Source organism: Pipra filicauda, unplaced genomic scaffold, assembly GCF_003945595.2.
Source record: "Pipra filicauda isolate LSUMZ 115617 unplaced genomic scaffold, ASM394559v2 scaffold40_size4127951_pilon, whole genome shotgun sequence".
Lineage (NCBI taxonomy): Eukaryota > Metazoa > Chordata > Aves > Passeriformes > Pipridae > Pipra > Pipra filicauda.
Window position 1 is genome coordinate 2,812,430 of NW_024104543.1, and position 19,229 is coordinate 2,831,658.

Consider the following 19,229-nt stretch of genomic DNA (forward strand, 5'->3'; position numbering starts at 1 on the left):
ACCTTTTTTATCAAAATCAAAATTCAGTTTCAAAAATGAAGGTAAATATGTTAATAATACAGAACAGTGCAAAGTAACACTTGAAGTTGGCTTATGTTGCTATTTCTTTCTGACTTTGCTACAGCAATGAATGAGGAATACTGATTCAGGAATACCATTCTTATCACTTACATGAATTACAGCACTAATATCAACTGCACCAAGGAATAAGTACCTTCTTAAGGACACAGGTCAATAAAAGACATCACATAGTAGCATACACACTAGTCGTATGTTTTAGTTCTTTAAGTGATAGCTAGTTTTAGCTGTAAATGTCTATAGTTTTTGGACATCAAATTATCTTCTTAGTGCCTGCTATTTAACATATTTTGCTCCAACAAAGAGGTAACAACATATTTTGGTTTCTCACAACATATTTTGGTTTCTCAAACTGAGATGATTCTGAATTTTTCAATAAAACAAAAATATTGACTGCAAGAAAACAAAAACAAAAACATAGACAAATTCCACAGTGCCCATATTATTAACTAGGGCTTACTGAGACCAAACTCTAATCCTTGACTTGAATTGCAGCTGTCAAGTACTTCTTAAGTGTTCACTACACTAGAGCAAGAATCATTATCTAAATTAATTGAGTCACAATGTGCCATATTGTCTGAGATCTCCCAGGGTCATTCACAGCTTAGTATGGGAAACTAGGGATTTACCCTCCCAACTCTATGCCAACTCTATTCTATACCTGGGAAAAAGAAACCTTTTCAAGCAAGCATTTTCTTCAAAATAATACAGTTCTCACAAAAACTTTTTATTTACATCTGCTGGTAATTTATTTCCTCCCGGCCCCAATAGGAAGGTCTATCTGTCAGAGTAAACCAAGTCTTGAAGTACTCTAGAGTCTACTCTTGCTACAATGTTGTGGGGTTTTTTCCTGATAGAATAATTTACATAAAATCAGTTCCACATATTCCCTACAGATTCCTACATACTGCAGCAAAGACAGTCATCTACAAGGGTTCTTTGTCTCAAAAATAAAATAAAATAAAATAAATATAAAATGTAAATTCAACCAAACAGAAAAACCCCTGAAACAAATACATAAATAAATAAATAAAACCAAAAAACCACTCTACCTTTATTTGCCCATCTCAGTGTGAAGCAGTAGCTGGAGTTTGTAAATGAAAAATCACAGGCCTATAATCCTATTGAAAAACGCTGTACAATTACCAGCCTTGATTTGTGGCAGAGATATTCTCAGAAATAAGCATTATTTGCACCCATGTACCTTTCAGGAGAGAGTGAGTAGTTTTGTGTAGCATTTCTCCTCTCATTAAAAGGGAGACAGGTACAATGCTGACATCCTTGTTAAGAATAGGTAAAAAGAAAATGCTAGAAAGTTCTTGTCGTCTAGGATACTGATTTAAAATACACTGAAAGCTGTACTCTTCCCATAAAGACTCGGAGACTAAGGCTTAAAATACTTACTTGATAATGTCTCCTTCAAGTGCAATCACTCGTTTAATGATCTTCTGTTCAGGATTTCTAGGAGACCTGACACAGGGAATAAGGTTATACCATCAGTAACGTTCGCATTGTTTTAAGACAACAAAAAGAAATTCCACAAAGAAATAGACACTATGAAAGTCATTAGGAGATTCCATGTTCTCCTTGATATAGCATCAATCATTATGTTCCATGCTGAAGTGAAGCTACTCTAATCATTCTCATTGCAAACCATCATTGAAAAGCAGATGCTGAAAAATGACCTGCCTACAAACACCACAATAATCAGCACACCTTTTATCATGAAAAATATACTCCACCATATTAAAAGTAGAACATCCCACTATCAATGAGGTGGGTAGCTTTGTAAATAGATTTATGTATTAAACCCTGAATTTCTCATCATATTGTGTTTAAACATTTATGTCATTCACTCACTTTGGGAAAAAAATATCTCTATGTTATATTAATATCTATCACTAATTTAGGTGAACCTTGCTTAGGGAACTGTGCAAGTTTAAAAAAAAAGTTTTAAAATTTTCAGCAAATTTCAGCTTTATCCAAAGCTTCTTAATGCATTACCATATTTTCACTCAGTTATTTTCCCATAAGCATCTTTTATTGATTCTGATCGTATATTACATAATACTAGGAGAAACCAAAGCTGAACTTGCATGTCCAGCCTGAACACTCCAACTTCCTGGATGCATATTAATAGACAGGACTATTAAAAATGTTATTTACTGTAGTTTTGACAGGTTTATGTAGAAACGTGCACCATAAATTTTCTTTCTTTTCTGTGTACTTTACCTCTTTGCATTCTTCACTTTTAATTATTTAACTATGCAAACTTAGAAGAGTGTTTTCATTTTATTAAAAAGAAATTCTTTTATTTGCAGCTTGTACACAGAAAAGTCACTGAAGGAACAAACTGTTTTGATTTTCTGCTGGTGCTTGGGTTCTGCCTATTGAAATCCAAGTAGTCTGCTAGACATGCAATTGACAGAGATTTATATTAGTTTTCATGGCCAAAACCATTGGCCATGCCATCCTCACAACAGACCATCCTCTTTGAGCTCATCTCTGGTCAACTGGTAGCACACTAAGATTACATTTCCTTAAAAAGCAAAGCTGAGATGAGTTTGGATGAAAAGTTTGCCCATACTGCTGCATGACTAAAGGCATTTGAGGTTCACTTCCAGTTCCAAAAGCTAAAAATAAAAATGGTTTCAGACTTAGTTGTTGGGTTTTTTTTTAATATTAAGCCAAAAAAGTACTCCAAACATTTTAAATTTATTTTGGTTTCTTGGGGCTTTTTGCATGTGTGTATTCCAAAACATTTGAAATAAATTTATCTTTCAATGTAATGAAATAAAATCCAACAAGTATAATTCTGAATTTCAAAATATCAAATAGTTTCCTTTTACAGTTCACCAAGCCTGGAAACCTTATTTTCACCAAGAAGAAGGGAGCAATGAATATGAATAAGGACCATACTTTGATTTCCTAGTCATCACTGGAATTTTCAAGTCACTACATAATTCACAGTAATATTTTATTTAGCATTAATTTTACCTGAATAGTTGTGTGTTCCAGTTCAGTCTTGCCTTTCATATTCTTTCTCAGGCTGAGAATACACATTTTTATAATATTTTACATTTCAGTCTTGGAAGGAATTAATCAAGTTTAAAATGCTCATATGATTGAAACGTATGGAGTATCAATAGCACTTTCTGATGCTGCTCCCTAGCAGGATTCAATGAGCAGTCATTTGAACATTAACCACACCTTATTGTCAATCAGAGCACAGTCTAAGAAAAGACAACACACCTTTACTACAAGCTGTTATAAATTAATTTTTTAAAAGTTACTTTACTGATAATTGACTTAATTTTTAATTCATTTAAGCTCAAGCAGTAGTATTTTCATGTAAAATTTAAGCAGTGGAAATGGTAATACATAATGTATGTGATGAACTGTACATTTCTTAAAGATTGAATGAAAACAAATTTTATGTTTGCTCTTTCAAAATTCTGTGCTGGTTTAACACCTTACTTTCAAAGGTTCTTTAAAACTTCCCAAGTAAGCATTTCCACTTGATTAGTACATATATATATATATGTATGTATGTATAGTAATGCAATTATCGACCTCTCTTAAGTTTCCTTTCCTGTGCAAAAAATTCTAATGACCTTGAATAAACATCACTCTAAATTTGAGGTATGGGTACTTGTTCTAAGGGTGCCTATGGGATTTTCAAGAGGTGAGCAGGATGTTTTGTTCAAGAGCCAGTGTGTGAACAGGAGGTAAGAGAAACTGGTTCTGAAGCGATGGATATTGATGCCTTCCTGAACAGTGTTTAGCATAACACTGGGATTTCATTGAACAAATTAAACAATAAAAGAGGAAAAAAAGGTCCAAATATTGCAACTAGTAATTGTTTAATACTTCTCTGTCACTGATATATGGGTAAGGTAACAAGCAATAACCTTTGAAAACAGGAGTAATTCAAAATAGGACACAGAAAATGTTACACTGCATTTTTTCACTGTCCTTGTATGAAAGGTCACATTCAGTCATGACCCTTTCAATTGATATTGTGTGGGAAGAGACAAGATTCCCTACACACAACAAATATACCTTGTCTCAAAAAAATGGCATTCAGAAGATATGTATATCATTAATATGATTCTATATGAAATAAAACCATCTATACATTTACCAGTCAGATCCATATCTGATGTTTCACAAGCAGTCAACATTGACCATTTTCTAAATGAACCTCTCAAAAACTTGAGCTTAGATTTTTCTCAGTAAAAATATTTTCTCATCTGCATATAATCATTTTTGACCAGGCATGAATTAGGGTCAGCAGCACAAGTAGAAACTACTAATTATCATTACTATGAAAAATCTCAAGCACATTGCAAATATTAATGCACAAGTAGCCTTTAGCAGCACATCAGGAATGCAGTAGGATATACATCTCCGGAAAGTAAATGCATTTCTTAAACACAGATTGAATTCTCCTCCACTTATAATCTCTTTTCCTTTTTTCATGAAGAAAAGTAGAAAACGAACAAGTCTAGCAGTTTGGCCCTCAAGCCATCAAGTTTGATGCTAACTCAGTGTTACCAATTTCTCTTTAAACAACAGCATTCTCTGATCGAGCACCTCAGGGGAAAGCTCACTGAATAATATAAAAAGAAAACAACAGCCTGTGTATCATCCAAGACTGATAAATATTTTTGATTTTACGTGTCAAAACAATTATTTAAACTTCAACTACAGATCACCTGATGGCTGGCTGCAAATAACAGAACAAAGAGCAACATCTCTATTTGAAATACCTTCTGACAATGGGACAATTCACTCTGCCTTAGCAACAATTTCTAATTTGTTCCAGACTTTCAGTTTATGCACAGTGTGATGCAGAAATTGCAGGCGCATGCACAAAGACATGAGTTTTGACATCAAAATCCAGATTCAGAGTTTTAAGATAGACAATTTACCAAGGGAAAAAAAATAGACATTTGGTATGTATTTGTTTGTGGTTTTCCAGATGTGATTTTAGCAACTCAGCATAAGCAACCTGCCACAAAAACCTGTACATTTGTCTTATTCTGTATTGACTTTGATCCACACCTATGGTCTAATAACATACTGCAATTCTTAATTTAACTCCATATTGCTTTAATGGTTCTTAGTCAAACTTCTGTTAAAAAGCAAAATCACTCACTGCCAAACAACTATTTTGTTTTTACTGAATGTAGTGTCTTATAATAAATTACAGATTGCAAGCATGCATTGTTGGAAAGGTAGTGTTTTATTTTTCTTACATTTTAAACTGTTCATGTATAACCTAGAACAATGCTTCCTTGAAACTTTATGGTGAATTCTGAGCAATCTCTAAACAAAAGTAAAAATCTGAATATAACACCTGCATAAAGCCTCAGAAAAAGAGTCATAAACTTTGCCGTACAACCATGCAATAATTAGAACAAATAAACAATTCTCTCAGTCTCTTCAATTCTTAGAAGTGTTCAAGAAACAGCTGGATGTGGCACTTATTGCTATGGTTTAGTCGGTAAGGTGTTCAGTCTAAGGCTGGACTCGATCTTGGAGATCTTTTCCAACCTTCATGATTCTATGATTCTTGCATAACTATGCTTGTTCCTTTCTAATAGGCTTCCATTCCTTACCTTCTCTCTAGAGCCTGATTTAGTCTTGAGTTTTCAAACAATGCAAGAAGTACCTCCCTAAAGCAAAAAAGTAGTTTCCATGGTAAATAAACATCCATACTGTATCTCCTGGTACCAGACACTATCTTGCACCAATCTCCTACACTAAGATGGAGTTGTAAGAAAATTAATAAAAATCTGTGTATTTTCAAAGCAACTGAATTTTCCCTGGTATATCTACAGCATGCTATATAGTTGCAACCTCATTGTTAGATGAGACATCAGGAGTATCAGATTTTCATAGATTTTAAAAGGTTTTTGCAAATAATTTGATCTTCACCAAGAAATCATTACAGACTCTCCCCAGTGTAAACTAGATGTATAATTCCTACATGACAAAATTAGGGAAGCCTTTCTACACTTTGGATCCAACAATCAAAACTGTGTATCTGGCAAACTTGCAGAATTATATACAAGACAAAGTAAAAAAATATAAATTCAAATAAATCTCCATTAGAAATTATGATTTTAAAATTTCAGCCAATTAGCTAAAGTAAGGCAAGAAAAAAAAATTAAAAATTAAAATAGGATGACCAAAAACTCTAAATAAAATGTTTCGCATCAATAAAACTAATTGGTACTGCAAAATAACATGACAAGTCGCTTTGAAAAAAAATTCTAAATAGTACAGTAACTTGGAAGTATAGCTACTACTTTGAAGTAAAATCTCATTTAATTGTTTCTCAGCCTTACAATCTAACCACTTTCAGGTTAAATGACTCAGCTGCTTGTAATGCAGACTGTGTAATCACAATAGTTATGTGCACTTGACCTTCTTCCTGTTAACAGAGAGACTCAATTAATTACTTGCTGTTTTAACTGGCCATTTCACCTTACCTTCACCTTTTTCGAAAGGGTTGAAAAACTCTAACTTAACCTTTGACTTTGGAAGCATACACAGAAATATTTATCTACCAAATAGGAAGTTAGAATGATCTAGGAATAAGAATACCTGGGCTTAATGCTTAAGACAACAACAGTAATATATGCACTATTTCATTAACCATTATGCTGTAGCATAGGAACTATATTTCATCTTTACTATAACTGCCTGTGCTGGTTTAAAGGTAAACCGGCAGGGGAAATGAACCCAACTCAAAAGAGAGATTATAAGTCAGAATAACAATTTAATAAAATAATACAATAAGTACGATTATACAGAGAAACAATTGGGTTTAACCCACAAAACCCAAATGTATAACCCAGCACCCTGGGGCATGAACAGAGTGGTGTTTGTTGGGCCCCCTGAGTCCAAATTAAAAGGAGAGGGGAAAACCTGTTGGTGAGAGTGCTGTTGCAGTCTGGTCATAAGTGGCGATTGCAGTCTGGTTGAAAAGTGGTGGTTGCAGTTTGGTTGAGACTGGTGGTCTGCAGTCTTCCTCTGGATCCCACCAGTGGTTAAAAAGGTTCCAAGACTCCAAGATTATATATTCTCCAGTTCAGGCAGGAATGCTCAGTACCTCCCTCAGGGCGGGGAGTTCCACAATGGGTGTGAGGACAGGGGGCACCCTCCTATCTCGCAGGCCTCTTAACACCCAGTTTATAGCCTGAGGAGTCAGGCTGCTCTGGGTAGAGGGTGTAAATAGTCTATTGATAACAGTTTCTGGGAAATGGCATGGAAGGCTATAGAATACACAGTTTTGGATTATACCCATACAGTGATGAACTGGCCCCAGCTGTTCTAACTAGGACACTGCACAAAAAAAAAAAAAAAAAAAGAAAAAAAGGAACAACAAAAAACCCCAAACTATAATGGAAATAAAATATGACTTACTTCTGTTTCAACAGACAACAGAAGGAAAGGCACAGAAAAATACAAAATGTAATCAAATCATTCTCATGGGATATTAGATAGACATTATCTGTCAGTATGATTCTTAAAATTATGCTTATTTTTAAAGAATCTTACATGCTCCAAGTTGCTCTTCTATACTTTCTTTGATTCTGGGATTAGACCTGTGTTCAGTGGCAACTTTTCTAAGCATACAAAATTAAATAATCAGTTGCTAACTTAAAGAAGGCAATTGTATCTACACACCACACATTGTGCAGCAATTTTCAATCATTTTTATTTTCTGATGGGGTTCCAGAAAAGTTTTCTAATGATACAACACCACCACAAGTATTAAAAAAAGTACCTGCTGCATTTTAGGTGTTAAAAATACCAGTAACCTAGGAACCAAAGTATTATCTCAAAAGAAATTTAAACATTAAGAAGCCTGGTTCTTTCATTGTCTCTCCTGGAGATCAAGTTTAGCACGTCAGATAGGATTAACACAATATTTAGTAAACAAAACTATGACTTTAAAGATGCCAAAGTTATTGCCTGCCTTCAGAATCACTTAAACTTCATCAGCCAATTCCTTTTTAAAGTTTTCTAATGCTGTTTCAAGCACCTGTTGAGAAAATCTCTTTCTTGATAATCCTAAATAGCTTGATATTTTCTCAAATTTAACCACAGCTACAGTCAAGAAACTAAGTTTTCCAGATGAGTTGCCTGTTATAGTCAGTGCACAGAAAGGAACAATTAAAGTGGCATGAATCAGCCTCCGAAGGAGTATCTCTCTCCTCAATGACTACAAAAGAATTCAGACACCAGCTTAGTCGAGCCAACTTAATATTAAATTATTAAAGAGAAACTGCTTAGAAATACTGTTTCTCTACCTTATAAGGATCTGTAGAAGATTTTTTTCAAATAACACAGGAAAGTAAGTACTAATGGTGAGGTAAAGGAAAGAACAATAACAATATAATGTATAGTTTTAAAATAGTTGTAATACACTTTCTTAGTAAACAAATATTTAAGAGTAGAGACGTGAACATAAACTCACAGAAAAAAAAAACCAACAATTTGAAAGTTCTCTACAAAGGCCAGTAGAAGTCTTGGCTTTAGGATTATTTGTAATAATTTTTTTTAAATAATGCTGCATACAATATAAATACTTTTTCCATATTTTTGACATAGAAAATAAATTCTCTACCAAGTAATAAGAGGTAAAGACAGGCTTAACTAAGAAACAATTTTGTATCTCTATTTATGGTAATTAAAATTTCCTTAGAATAAAATAATAAAGATTTCTATATGGTCAATAAGCACACGAAGACATAAATTATTTCCAGACTGTGCATAATTAAATTCACTGGAACTTGTATATAGTTATATCATAAACTAACATTTCAAAAATAGAGAGTGCTGCTAAGTAATTTATATAGTTGAAAACGTAGTAGTTTTTGTAAAAGAATACGGGAAAAAAGTGAAAACTGACATGAGCAAAACAAAGCCACAGTTACAAAATGCTATTTGCATTTTTTTTAAAATATGCTTAAAAAACAGTAATAAGACAATTGGACACAGTTAAAACATCCCACAATAAAAAAAAAGAAAAACAACCTAAGGTTGGGCTTTTTTTAATTCACAACTTCTGATTTTAGCTTAGATAGCATTTGGAGAAAAATGCCCACAATTAACTGCATGTGTCTATCCTGCAGATGACATCAGGCTGAATTAACCATAGATTGTCTACTGTGACAAAAATCCTTGTAGTAATAGAAATTAGGACATGCTTATGAGGATTTGGCAAAGAGCAGCAATGGGAAATTTAATAGGGAGTATTTTTCCACATGATATTCTATGTCAAAACCTGATCTTCTGTGTCAGCAGGTCATCAAGCATTGTGCTTCATTTGATACTAATTGCATCATCCTTTACTTCTGTGCTTGTACAGAAAGAAGAAGGAACCCTGCACAATAACTGAGGATATTGCTCTGAGCGACTATGATCACTTGAGCAGGGATAAAGAGCTTGGACGAATCTGTCGAGAATAAACCCATGTCCTAGGTTGTTTTTTGCCATGAGATTTTTAGGATTCTGAACTGTAAGACATTTCTTCTCTCGCATGACGGGAAATAAATTTATTTCAGATGTTAAGAAAGGAAGATTAAATAAATAAGAAGTGTCACCAACAGTGAACAGCATAAATGAGTAAAATAATTTTACTTACAGAATTTTTTTTCCCTTCATACAAAGCTGTTTACAAGTTTTTAGGTAGTGTTCCCCTCTCAGTGAAGGCCAATCTGCTCTCCTCGCTTCTCCAATTGTACACACAGCCACAGGGTTTGCTCTGCACACTCACTTCCCAGCTCTTCCCACGCTACAGTCCGCTCTGGTTATTCTACCCAAAATGAATTCTTCTGTCTCAGGCAGTAGCAAACCCATCCTAGCCCCATCCAGCCTGTCAAACCCAATCCTGTGTGACAGTTTCCCGCAGAAGGTCCCTGTCACCTTATTCTCCAAGTGATATGCTGCTCAGAATATTGCCAGAAAAGAGAGACTGGCAGAAAAGACAAGAAGGGGAGGCGAAAGAATAATCTAAACTTTACATACACTTTTTACACATTCTGAAAATTGATTCCTCACTCTTCCCCCTTTAGCCATGGGTCAAAAGTTCAAACAAGGTATTTATAATTTTTGTATGTTTTTTTTCTTTTTTTTTTCAGAGTGGACCCATGAAGAACAAGGTCTTAAGTTTCTTTTAACCCATTGATCCATTGCTCTATTTTAAAGAAATTTTCTTTATTTCAGAAAGTCTTCTAGAAAAAATAACAGAAAATTTCTTACAGAAAACAGTCAGAAAGATAGCAAAGTAAAATGCAAGCTAGAAGAATTGATGATACATGCTTGTGTCAGAAACTAGTATGGAAGAAAGTAATTCTTTACTTTTTAGTGACTGGAAATTTTGCCAGTATTAGCAGGATGAAAACATGGGAGGAAGAAATGCAAGATATGGCATGGGATTAACAAACCTTCTCAGAAATTCTACTGGCTCTACTACTGAATATTTAAAATAGGTAATCTACACATTTGTATGTATCTGTCCCTACTATTAAATATTTTAAATATGTAGTTTACGCATCATTCTGTATATTTTAGACTGTACTGACAAATTCTTCAGTGTGTTAACAGTCTCTATATTTACTGGGCCCTGTTGACACAGAATATCAAGTAGAAGCACAAAAAGATTAATTCAGCTAATTAACACTTGGCATTATAGCCTTTGGCATTCTAAACTTAAGCCATATGTATATGGTATATCCAAAACAGGTTTGAAAATCAAACTTTAATGCATCTGCTTTAAAACCCTTTCACACCCTTACTGTAAGAAAGCAAGAACAACGATACAAGTTGTCTGGTTATGAACAGCCAAATATCAAGAGTAAAAATTGTAGGAAATCATACAGCTCTTTGCAACACTGGTTCCTACTGCATCACAAATTTAATGATTAGAACAATCTAACATTTTCCTTTTGATTCTCTAAATTATATTCTACCACCCATTCCTGATTGGTATTGTTTTGGAGTCAAAAATCATAAAATATATATTGGAATGTATTTAAGCTGCATAGTACAGTGTTTTGAGAAAATAACTGCATACTTCTGGCTCAAAATCTAAAGATAGCTTTTGCATATATGCTTCAAATGACGCATCTCTACAGAAATGGTTACTAACACAGTTCCTTAAAATTCCAGCTGGCAGTATATTTAGAAAGTGGTATAGTAGTAAAGCTGTCGAAGCCATGATGATACAAAGATAACCTTTACTTCTCTGAAAGAAGCTGTGCAAGAGCATGAAAAGGTGTCTACGAGATTTCTTTAAAACATTTTATAATTCAGAAACAGTAGGGTTAGCTTAAGGGGCTTTTTAACTGAGAAATAGCAATACTAAGACTTACTACTTATGTAAGTCTCTGTACATTCAAAGCACTAAGTGATGATATGACTAACATTCATGAGTTATAGTGTTTGATAAAAACTACCAGTGCACTCATCTATGGTATTCAAGTCTTCTGTGCAGACAATATGCAATGGGGCTAAGCTTTACAAATGGATAATTGGAACACATCAAAATGCTATTAAAAATAGTTGTCACATTTGGAACATAAGGTATTTCTCTCCTTTAAGTTATGATCAGTTCAAGTTGTCAAGATGAGTCACCAGCAGCAAAACAACTAGTGACAGGAAAGGAATGCTCAGCAGGCAAGGATGTTTGTAGTACAAATCTGTCATACAGAAACAAAATGGGAATCCCTCAAATTCCTGTCTATTTGTCAGCCTGGAGTAGGAAAAAAACCCGAAAGCTGCTCTTCCATTAGATTTTAACAAGTGTATGTTTGCCAGGATTAGACAGTATTAACTCTCTGAATGCAGTGAATAGCAAGTACCCCTGATCCCTAGCCCCCCCCCCCAAAAGTCATGCCAGTTCATTCACAAGGGCAAGGAAGTCCTGTACTGCTGGTACACTTACATGTGTCTCTACAAAGGGCAACTAACTCCACAGGTGGGTTAGTCTAGTCAATGAATTCACTGAATTAATAAATATTTGAACTTTCTTTATTATACTTCTGTTTTATAAAGCAAGTATGGAGAATTATACATAAAAGAAATAATTGAAATATCTTCCTGATATCCTTATATGTTGTCTGTAATTGAGAGAGGAATGTACATTACACAGCATTTTATATAGACCTCTTTAACCCATTGATAATTAGATAATACATTAACTGTGACTTCAACAAAGTCACTGCTGCTTGAAAGAACTTGGAGAATGTGTGGCTAATTTTTGCTCTTCTTCAGTTCCTATGCTCTTTAAAGAAAACTCTGCATCATTTCAGGATTTTCATGTGGTCTCTACAATGAAAAAATTCCAGTCTGTATACCTGTCTTGAACCTGAAGGCAAGAATCTAGAGTAGTCTGTGTATCTCAGAGAAGCTTGACACAGTCTGGGCTAAACTTATGTAATGCAAGTCAGCTGTTAGTGGCTAAATTCATAAAATAAGAAATTACATATGCCATCATCTCGGCACAACACGGTGACTTCATAGCTTATTCACCAGAGTTTGTTCTTTGTTTGTTTGTTTGATATACTTTAGGGTCAATTAGCAAAGGAGATAATCTTAAGTCTGCCTTGTTACACAGGCAGGATTTGTATGTACATGCTAGCAATGCCCCATCATACGAAGTTTCTTCTTACAGCTCTACAGAAATGCAAGATGTATTGTCTGGTTGATGACAATTGTCCTTATGATTGCTACTAGTCAGCATCAACTATACAGCAGTTAAAGTCACTCTAATTTCCAGTGTAAGAAGGATCAAATTATTTTTTCTCTGTCAGAAGCTAAAAAGAAAAACATGGGCAGCTGCCACGAAAGCTATGTTTGATAGTGTACATGTAGGCCTGAGGCTTTGGGTCATAGGATTTCACTCATTTCACTCATTTCATTCACTCACCTTGATATGGAGCCTCATAACTTGCGATTGATTAAAACACAACTTGGCATTCTACTTTCATTTAAAGATTCTAATGAATGGTCACTTCCATTGCATTTTTTTCCCACTGGTTAATCACAATTATCCTTAGAGTACTAATAATATGTTCATATTTGAAGTTGTCCAATGTACTTTAAATTTTTCTTCAAGAAGAAGTTTGATGTACCGAATAGGGCCAAGTCGAAAAAAATTCCATCTTTTTGCATGACAAACTGTGTGTATAACTGTGAAAGAGCTCTCTTGCAAGATACAGATGACAAACTTTTAAAATCATTTTACATCATGAGAGTCTTTAGCCAATTCAAAGACAGATGCAAGATCTTTTTTTCTTTTATACATTTACTCTGCTGTCGCCATGACTACTTTCTGAAAAATGTAATGCTATCTGTTTGAAAACAATTAAACAGAGAAAAAAACTCTTGCAGTCCCCTCACATGATCTCCAGTAGTCATTCATCTCCATTTCTTTAAACTTTGTCCCCTCTTCTGCTCTACTACTTTACATTTGCTAGTCTAAATCTTGAGTGAGCTGGACAAAATGGTAGTTTTAGATAGAGGAAAACCTGGCATCAAAAAGAGAAAAAAAAAAAGTCAAAAAAATCACCTAAAAAATGGTGTAACTTTCGTTTGAGTTAGTGAGAGTGGGAAACTAAGAAATTAGGAACAGATTTCTCTCTTACTGACTTTCATGGTCTGGTGCATTGAAATGGTTAACTTGTTTGAATTTAGAGCAAAGAAGTCTAAGTAGAGAAAATTTAAAAGGTCAGATAGACTAACAGGAACCCTGATTAACAGCATGACACAAATAAACAGTAAAGCTTAAAAAGTAAAAAAGAAAAAAAGTAAAAAAAACCCAAACCAAACCAACCAACCAACCAACCAAAAAAAACCCACAAAACAAAACCCCAAAACTATAAACTCATTTGAACAGTCACAAGATCTCTAATAGCTCAGTCCTGGTTCATCCAGCTGATGACTAAGTAAACAAATTTCTGCAACAGCCTTGGTTGACAGATCTCAGATCACATTTATTCCTTTAAATATATTCTCAACTTTGGCAAGATTGTCTGTAGTCCAGTCTTTGCAAAATTCAATAGAGTTGCAACTATACTCAAAAAACTAAAAAATATTTCAGAGCTTATGGAAATCACAACCCACCTTCAAAAAACTCTAAATATAAATAAGGAGAAAGTTTATGGACTGCTTTTAACAGTTATTGCAATGGTGTTCACTCAATCACATTTTTGTAAGCTACTGTAACAGCTCCTAATCATATTATGAATACAAATGTATTTTTTCTTTCTTAAAATATTAATGACATCAAGACATTGGTTTTGGAGACAAGGTGGAAAGAGACAATAAAAAAATTGTATAAACTAGAATTTTTAATGTCAAGTTCATTCATGAATGAATTGTAGATTGCTTGCAGCAGTTCAATGAGACATCACATACCGTCCAGACAGATTTTAGGATGTAAGTATCTTAAAGAGACAGATGCAGTCTTATACCCAACTATTGAACCACAATTTCATCATTCATGTAGTAGAGCAGTAAATGCAAAAAGGAAATTAGAAAAACTTTCTCCATTTCAATATAACAATCCCTAAAAAGTGTAATATATTTTGAAAAGGAAATTAGCCATACAAATACTAATGTGTACTGTGTATTTAAAGGGGTTTATTATGTGTGGAAATGCAGCTCTCTACTCAACTTATCAGTTTATAATCATACAAAATTTAGAAAGTACTAGCATAGTTCAAATGAAATTTTATAAAATGAACAGTGGTCATTTTATAAAATGGTGGTACTGGATGTCCAGCTTAAGACACCTGAGAGCCTCATTATTTCCTTGGTTAAGAGCTCCTTTTCTAACTAGTTTAAACTGGGTCCAAAAGTCATTAGGTACACAGAAAAAATTTGATCTTGTCAACTGATATCTATCTGAAGGACTTTTAACAGTGAGTTCTACGTAAGCTCTAGGTGCTTATATCACTTAACCTTGTATTTGTCAATTGGCATGATATGTGAATTTGTTCATTCAACAGCAAAGACAAGAATAAGACAATTATTAGGCCTCTGATTAGCCAGAGATATTGCCACTTTTTCCCTCAGAAAATGTAATAGGACCTTCTTGTAAGACTTTACAGACAAATACCTTATTTTCTTTCTTATAGGATGTTACTAGTCCTCACCCACAAATTTGACTCCCTGGCTTGACCTTATACCTACCTCACCCCTGAAGATTTGCCTGGCAAGCTGGACACTCAGCTGCTCCAACCATGTCCCTGGCCCCATCCCTGCTTTTCATAGAGTCATATAATATCTCAAGTTGGAAAGGACCCATAAGGATCATGGAGTCCTCCTCTGTCAGGCTTGGTGCTGTGATCACTTCCTTGAGGAGCCTGTTCCAGTGTCCAACCACCCTCTAGGTGAAAAACCTTTTCCTAACATCCAATCTAAACTTCCCCTGACACAGATTCATCTATTTCCTTGTGTCACCACATCACCAGCCCCTCCGCTTCCCTCACAAGGAAGTTGTAGACTGCAATGAGGTCTCCCCCCAGTCTCCTCTTCTCCAGGCTGAACAGATCAAGTGACCTCAGCCGCTTCTCATATGGCTGCCCCTCAAGGCCCTTCACCATCTTCACTGCCTTCCTTTGGATACTCTCCAATGGCTGAATATCCCCAAACTGCACACAATATTCAAGGTGAGGCCGCACCAGTGCAGAACAGAGCGGGACAATCCCCTCCCTTGACCAGCTGGTGATGCTTTGCCTGATGTCCCCTGGGACACAGTTAGCCCTCCTGGCTGCCAGGGAACTGCTGATTTATATTCAACTTTTTGACCAGGACCCTCAAATCTCTTTCTGTGGGGGTTCTCTCCACCATCTCATCCCCCAGTTTGTACGAATAACCAGGAGTACCCTGTCCCAGGAGGCAAATCTGGCAGTAGGTGACTGCCCAGCTCCCTAGGCTATCCAAATGTCTCTGTAAGGCTCTGAGGGAGCCCACAGCTCCTCCATGTTGCAGCACTACATATTCCCATAAGAGAAGTGTATACTTTCATTTGAGGGGACAGAGCAGGGCCTTAAACATTCTTTTAAAAGGAGTACTCACAACATAAATTATTTTTTGCAGAGGTTGCAGGCCTGTCCCCGAGGTCTGAGGGACTGCCCTGCCACCCAGTTGTTCCCTGCTCCCTGCACCCTTTCTTTTCTTGCCTGTTCCCATTACACCCTGAGGGTTTGCAGTTTCAACTCTAAGCTGCCAGGCCACCCACTAAGCCCAAGTGCCTTTGTCTTAATTCATATAGCACTAAAGCACTACAAAAATCTGATTAGCAATGACAAAGTGGCTTCAACATAACTGAAATAAATTTTTAATTACTTTAATTAAACAAATGCAAATTCCCAAATGTAGATGAGCTTAAACCAGTTTAACAAAGCTCTAGATAATTTTCGTGCATGTTCTTGATTCTTTTCTGTGTGACAGAAACAGGTATCCCTTGAGGATGACAAACAAATGAAAGTTTCCATGTGTTGAGTAAAACAATTGCTTCTGTAAGATCATTCTAAAAACTAGATGAGCAGCTCAGGGCAAGAAAGGAAATTGCTAGTTTGAGCAGAGAAGAGGAAGCTTCACAGGTTTTGACATCTGTGTGGGGCAATGAGCAACCACATGCTAAAAGCCAGCCTGTCAGTGGGCAGGAGACTAAGTTTCACTAAATTGTGGGATGATGAACAGAAGGACTGAAGGGCAGAAATAGTTTTATCATGCAGAAACTGGAGATGCTGGCATGGCTAGGCAATTACAGCTGGGGTGGTTTATGAAGCCACCAAATCTCAGTGAGAATTTACAAGCTACGGTTGGAAATCAGTAACTAACAGCATTCACAAAACTAATTACAAAAATGTTGGAGGGAAGTAGTGCTTTGTTTTGAGCTTTGGTGTTTTGTTTTGTTTTTAATTACGACTGAGTGCAGCAACTACTGTAGAGTGCTAGCAACTTTTTTAATTGCTACAATTCAATTCCTTGTAACTTTCTGATTGCACTCAGACAAACACGGTCCTTGGTTAAATCAGCTTAAGCAATTTTGAGGTTTGGTTTATTCTAGTTGGTGAGTAAAGTTAAAACTGAACACATTTACTAGAAAGTAGAGCCTGTTATCTACCAAGTGTAGTTTCATATTTGGCCATCATGAGACATGATAATTATGGTAACAGCAGGGGAAGGAATGGGTCCTGATAGCCTCCTTCATCAATAACTCTTGAGTTCATCATCATTTGTGTAGAGCTTAACAATACCCTGTCTCAGATCACCAACATACTCGCTCATGCTGGGGTTGACAGCAGGGCTGTCAGCAGCCTGGCACTTATCGACGAAGCAATCAACATTGACCAGATTACAGTATAGCCCTGAAAGGAGGACAACACAGCATGCAGAGGAATGTGGACAACTTTCAGACAGGAAGAAGATGGAAGACAGAAATGGACTTCCTGTACTTTCTGCAAGTCAGGATGACTCAACAAAAACTGTGTTTACTATTTTACAACCAATCCTGGTGTGTGTATACATGAAAGTACCAATGGTAGGTTAACATGTGAATGGCCTGACGGCCTGATCTATGTGTACCAATAGTAGGATGACATGTATATGGCCTGATGTATAAAGGCACCAATAGAAAGTTGACATGTGTGATATGTGAAAAGTATAAATGTTTGCAACCTGTTACAATAAAGTGATTACAACCTTATTGTAATCCTGCCCCTGCTTTGAAAGAATATTCTATGTCGCTCTGCCCATCCCGATTTTAACAGTGACACAGTCACCCAGCTACATTCCTGCTATTTTCAAGTACTCTGGTTCATTAACCTTAAAAGGACTCTGATTGCAGACCAAAGTTGGGAAGAGGTTATGCTCTTTTTTCTTCTCTGTAATTAATACAAGGAAGTCTGTAGTCTTACACTTCCAAAATGGTTTCATTTCAGCTTACTTTTTTCTAAGAGGAAGGGCATTTCATCCTTTCTCTAACTTGAGCAGAGATTTAGACTGAATTCTCTCCGCTCTTAAATGTTGGAGAGGGGATATTTTTACTCTACTTACTGTAGTAACAAATGGCTGGTGTGGCCACAGGTGATTTAGCAGATTACACAAGTCAATGAGACAGTTCTAAATAGATTTTCTCACTTTGAATAATACTTGTGGAAGTAAAATCCTGCAGGAATAAACAGATTTGACAAATAACATATATACAATCTCCTACTGCAAACAAACCTGTTGTTTACACAAGTAACTGCACAGCAGATTTTTTGAGCTGAAAAATCACATTTTTACAGTTTTCAAGTTTTTGTAAAATAGAGAATATCAAGCTACACTTAAATATCTAAAGAAAGTAATCCCATCATTAAAAATTTTAAGTTTCATTGAATGGAAATTTCAGAGACGTCTGGAATTAATCACTGTTTATTTAGAAGCTCACTTTGTCAAAGTGACTTGCTACGAACTGTAGACCGAGTACACTTTTCACAACCTAATCAACTGTGCAAGTGCTAATAACTCTGTCTTCCAGCAAAGGTACAATCACATAAATAGGTCCACTGATATCCAGGGCTGTGGAATGATATCCATATTAAAGAACAAATTATATGCCTAGCCCCATTCCCCTTGGACACAGCAGAGCAACAATTAGTCTGTCTTGCCAGTTGTCCTTCTGGTAATTTCCCATGAAATTCCCCAAAGCAAGCATAAAGCTAGAGTACCAGTACAGCAATCCACTCCTGCTCTGGAGAGAGGAAAATAGCTCAAATGCATTATGTTCTACTTCTCCTCAGGTGAAAGTCAATCCCTGTAGGCCTCCTCTTCATTAGCATACCCCTACTATTTCCAAACATGGGCAATATGGGAAGATGTTAGGAGGAGCCATATCTTCTCTTCACCAAGTACATGGAATATGAACATAAATTTTTTGTCATCTAAAATAAAAATGGTGGAAGAATGTTTCTATTTTCCCATTATTTTATTACTGACAAAACATAGTCAAAAACCTATCTACTTATTTACCCACAGAGTATTCTGACTACTATCTCCCAAAAAACTCAACTGTGATTCCTTTCAGAAGCCTCTGTCTGCTATTTCTTGCATCATCTTGTTCAGGACTCCAAGCT

The 19,229-nt window shown here is 35.6% G+C and overlaps 1 protein-coding gene across 2 annotated transcripts in view; it reads right to left on the reverse strand.

The window, feature by feature from the left end:
- The window catches only part of IMMP2L (inner mitochondrial membrane peptidase subunit 2), a 417,256-nt gene that overhangs the window by 143,023 nt on the left and 255,004 nt on the right, over positions 1 to 19,229 (reverse strand). For both annotated transcript variants that reach the window (XM_027721219.2, XM_039385379.1), the window contains exon 4: positions 1,483 to 1,548. In XM_027721219.2, the coding sequence (XP_027577020.1) occupies positions 1,483 to 1,548 (66 nt within the window). The remainder of the gene's footprint in view (positions 1 to 1,482; positions 1,549 to 19,229) is intronic.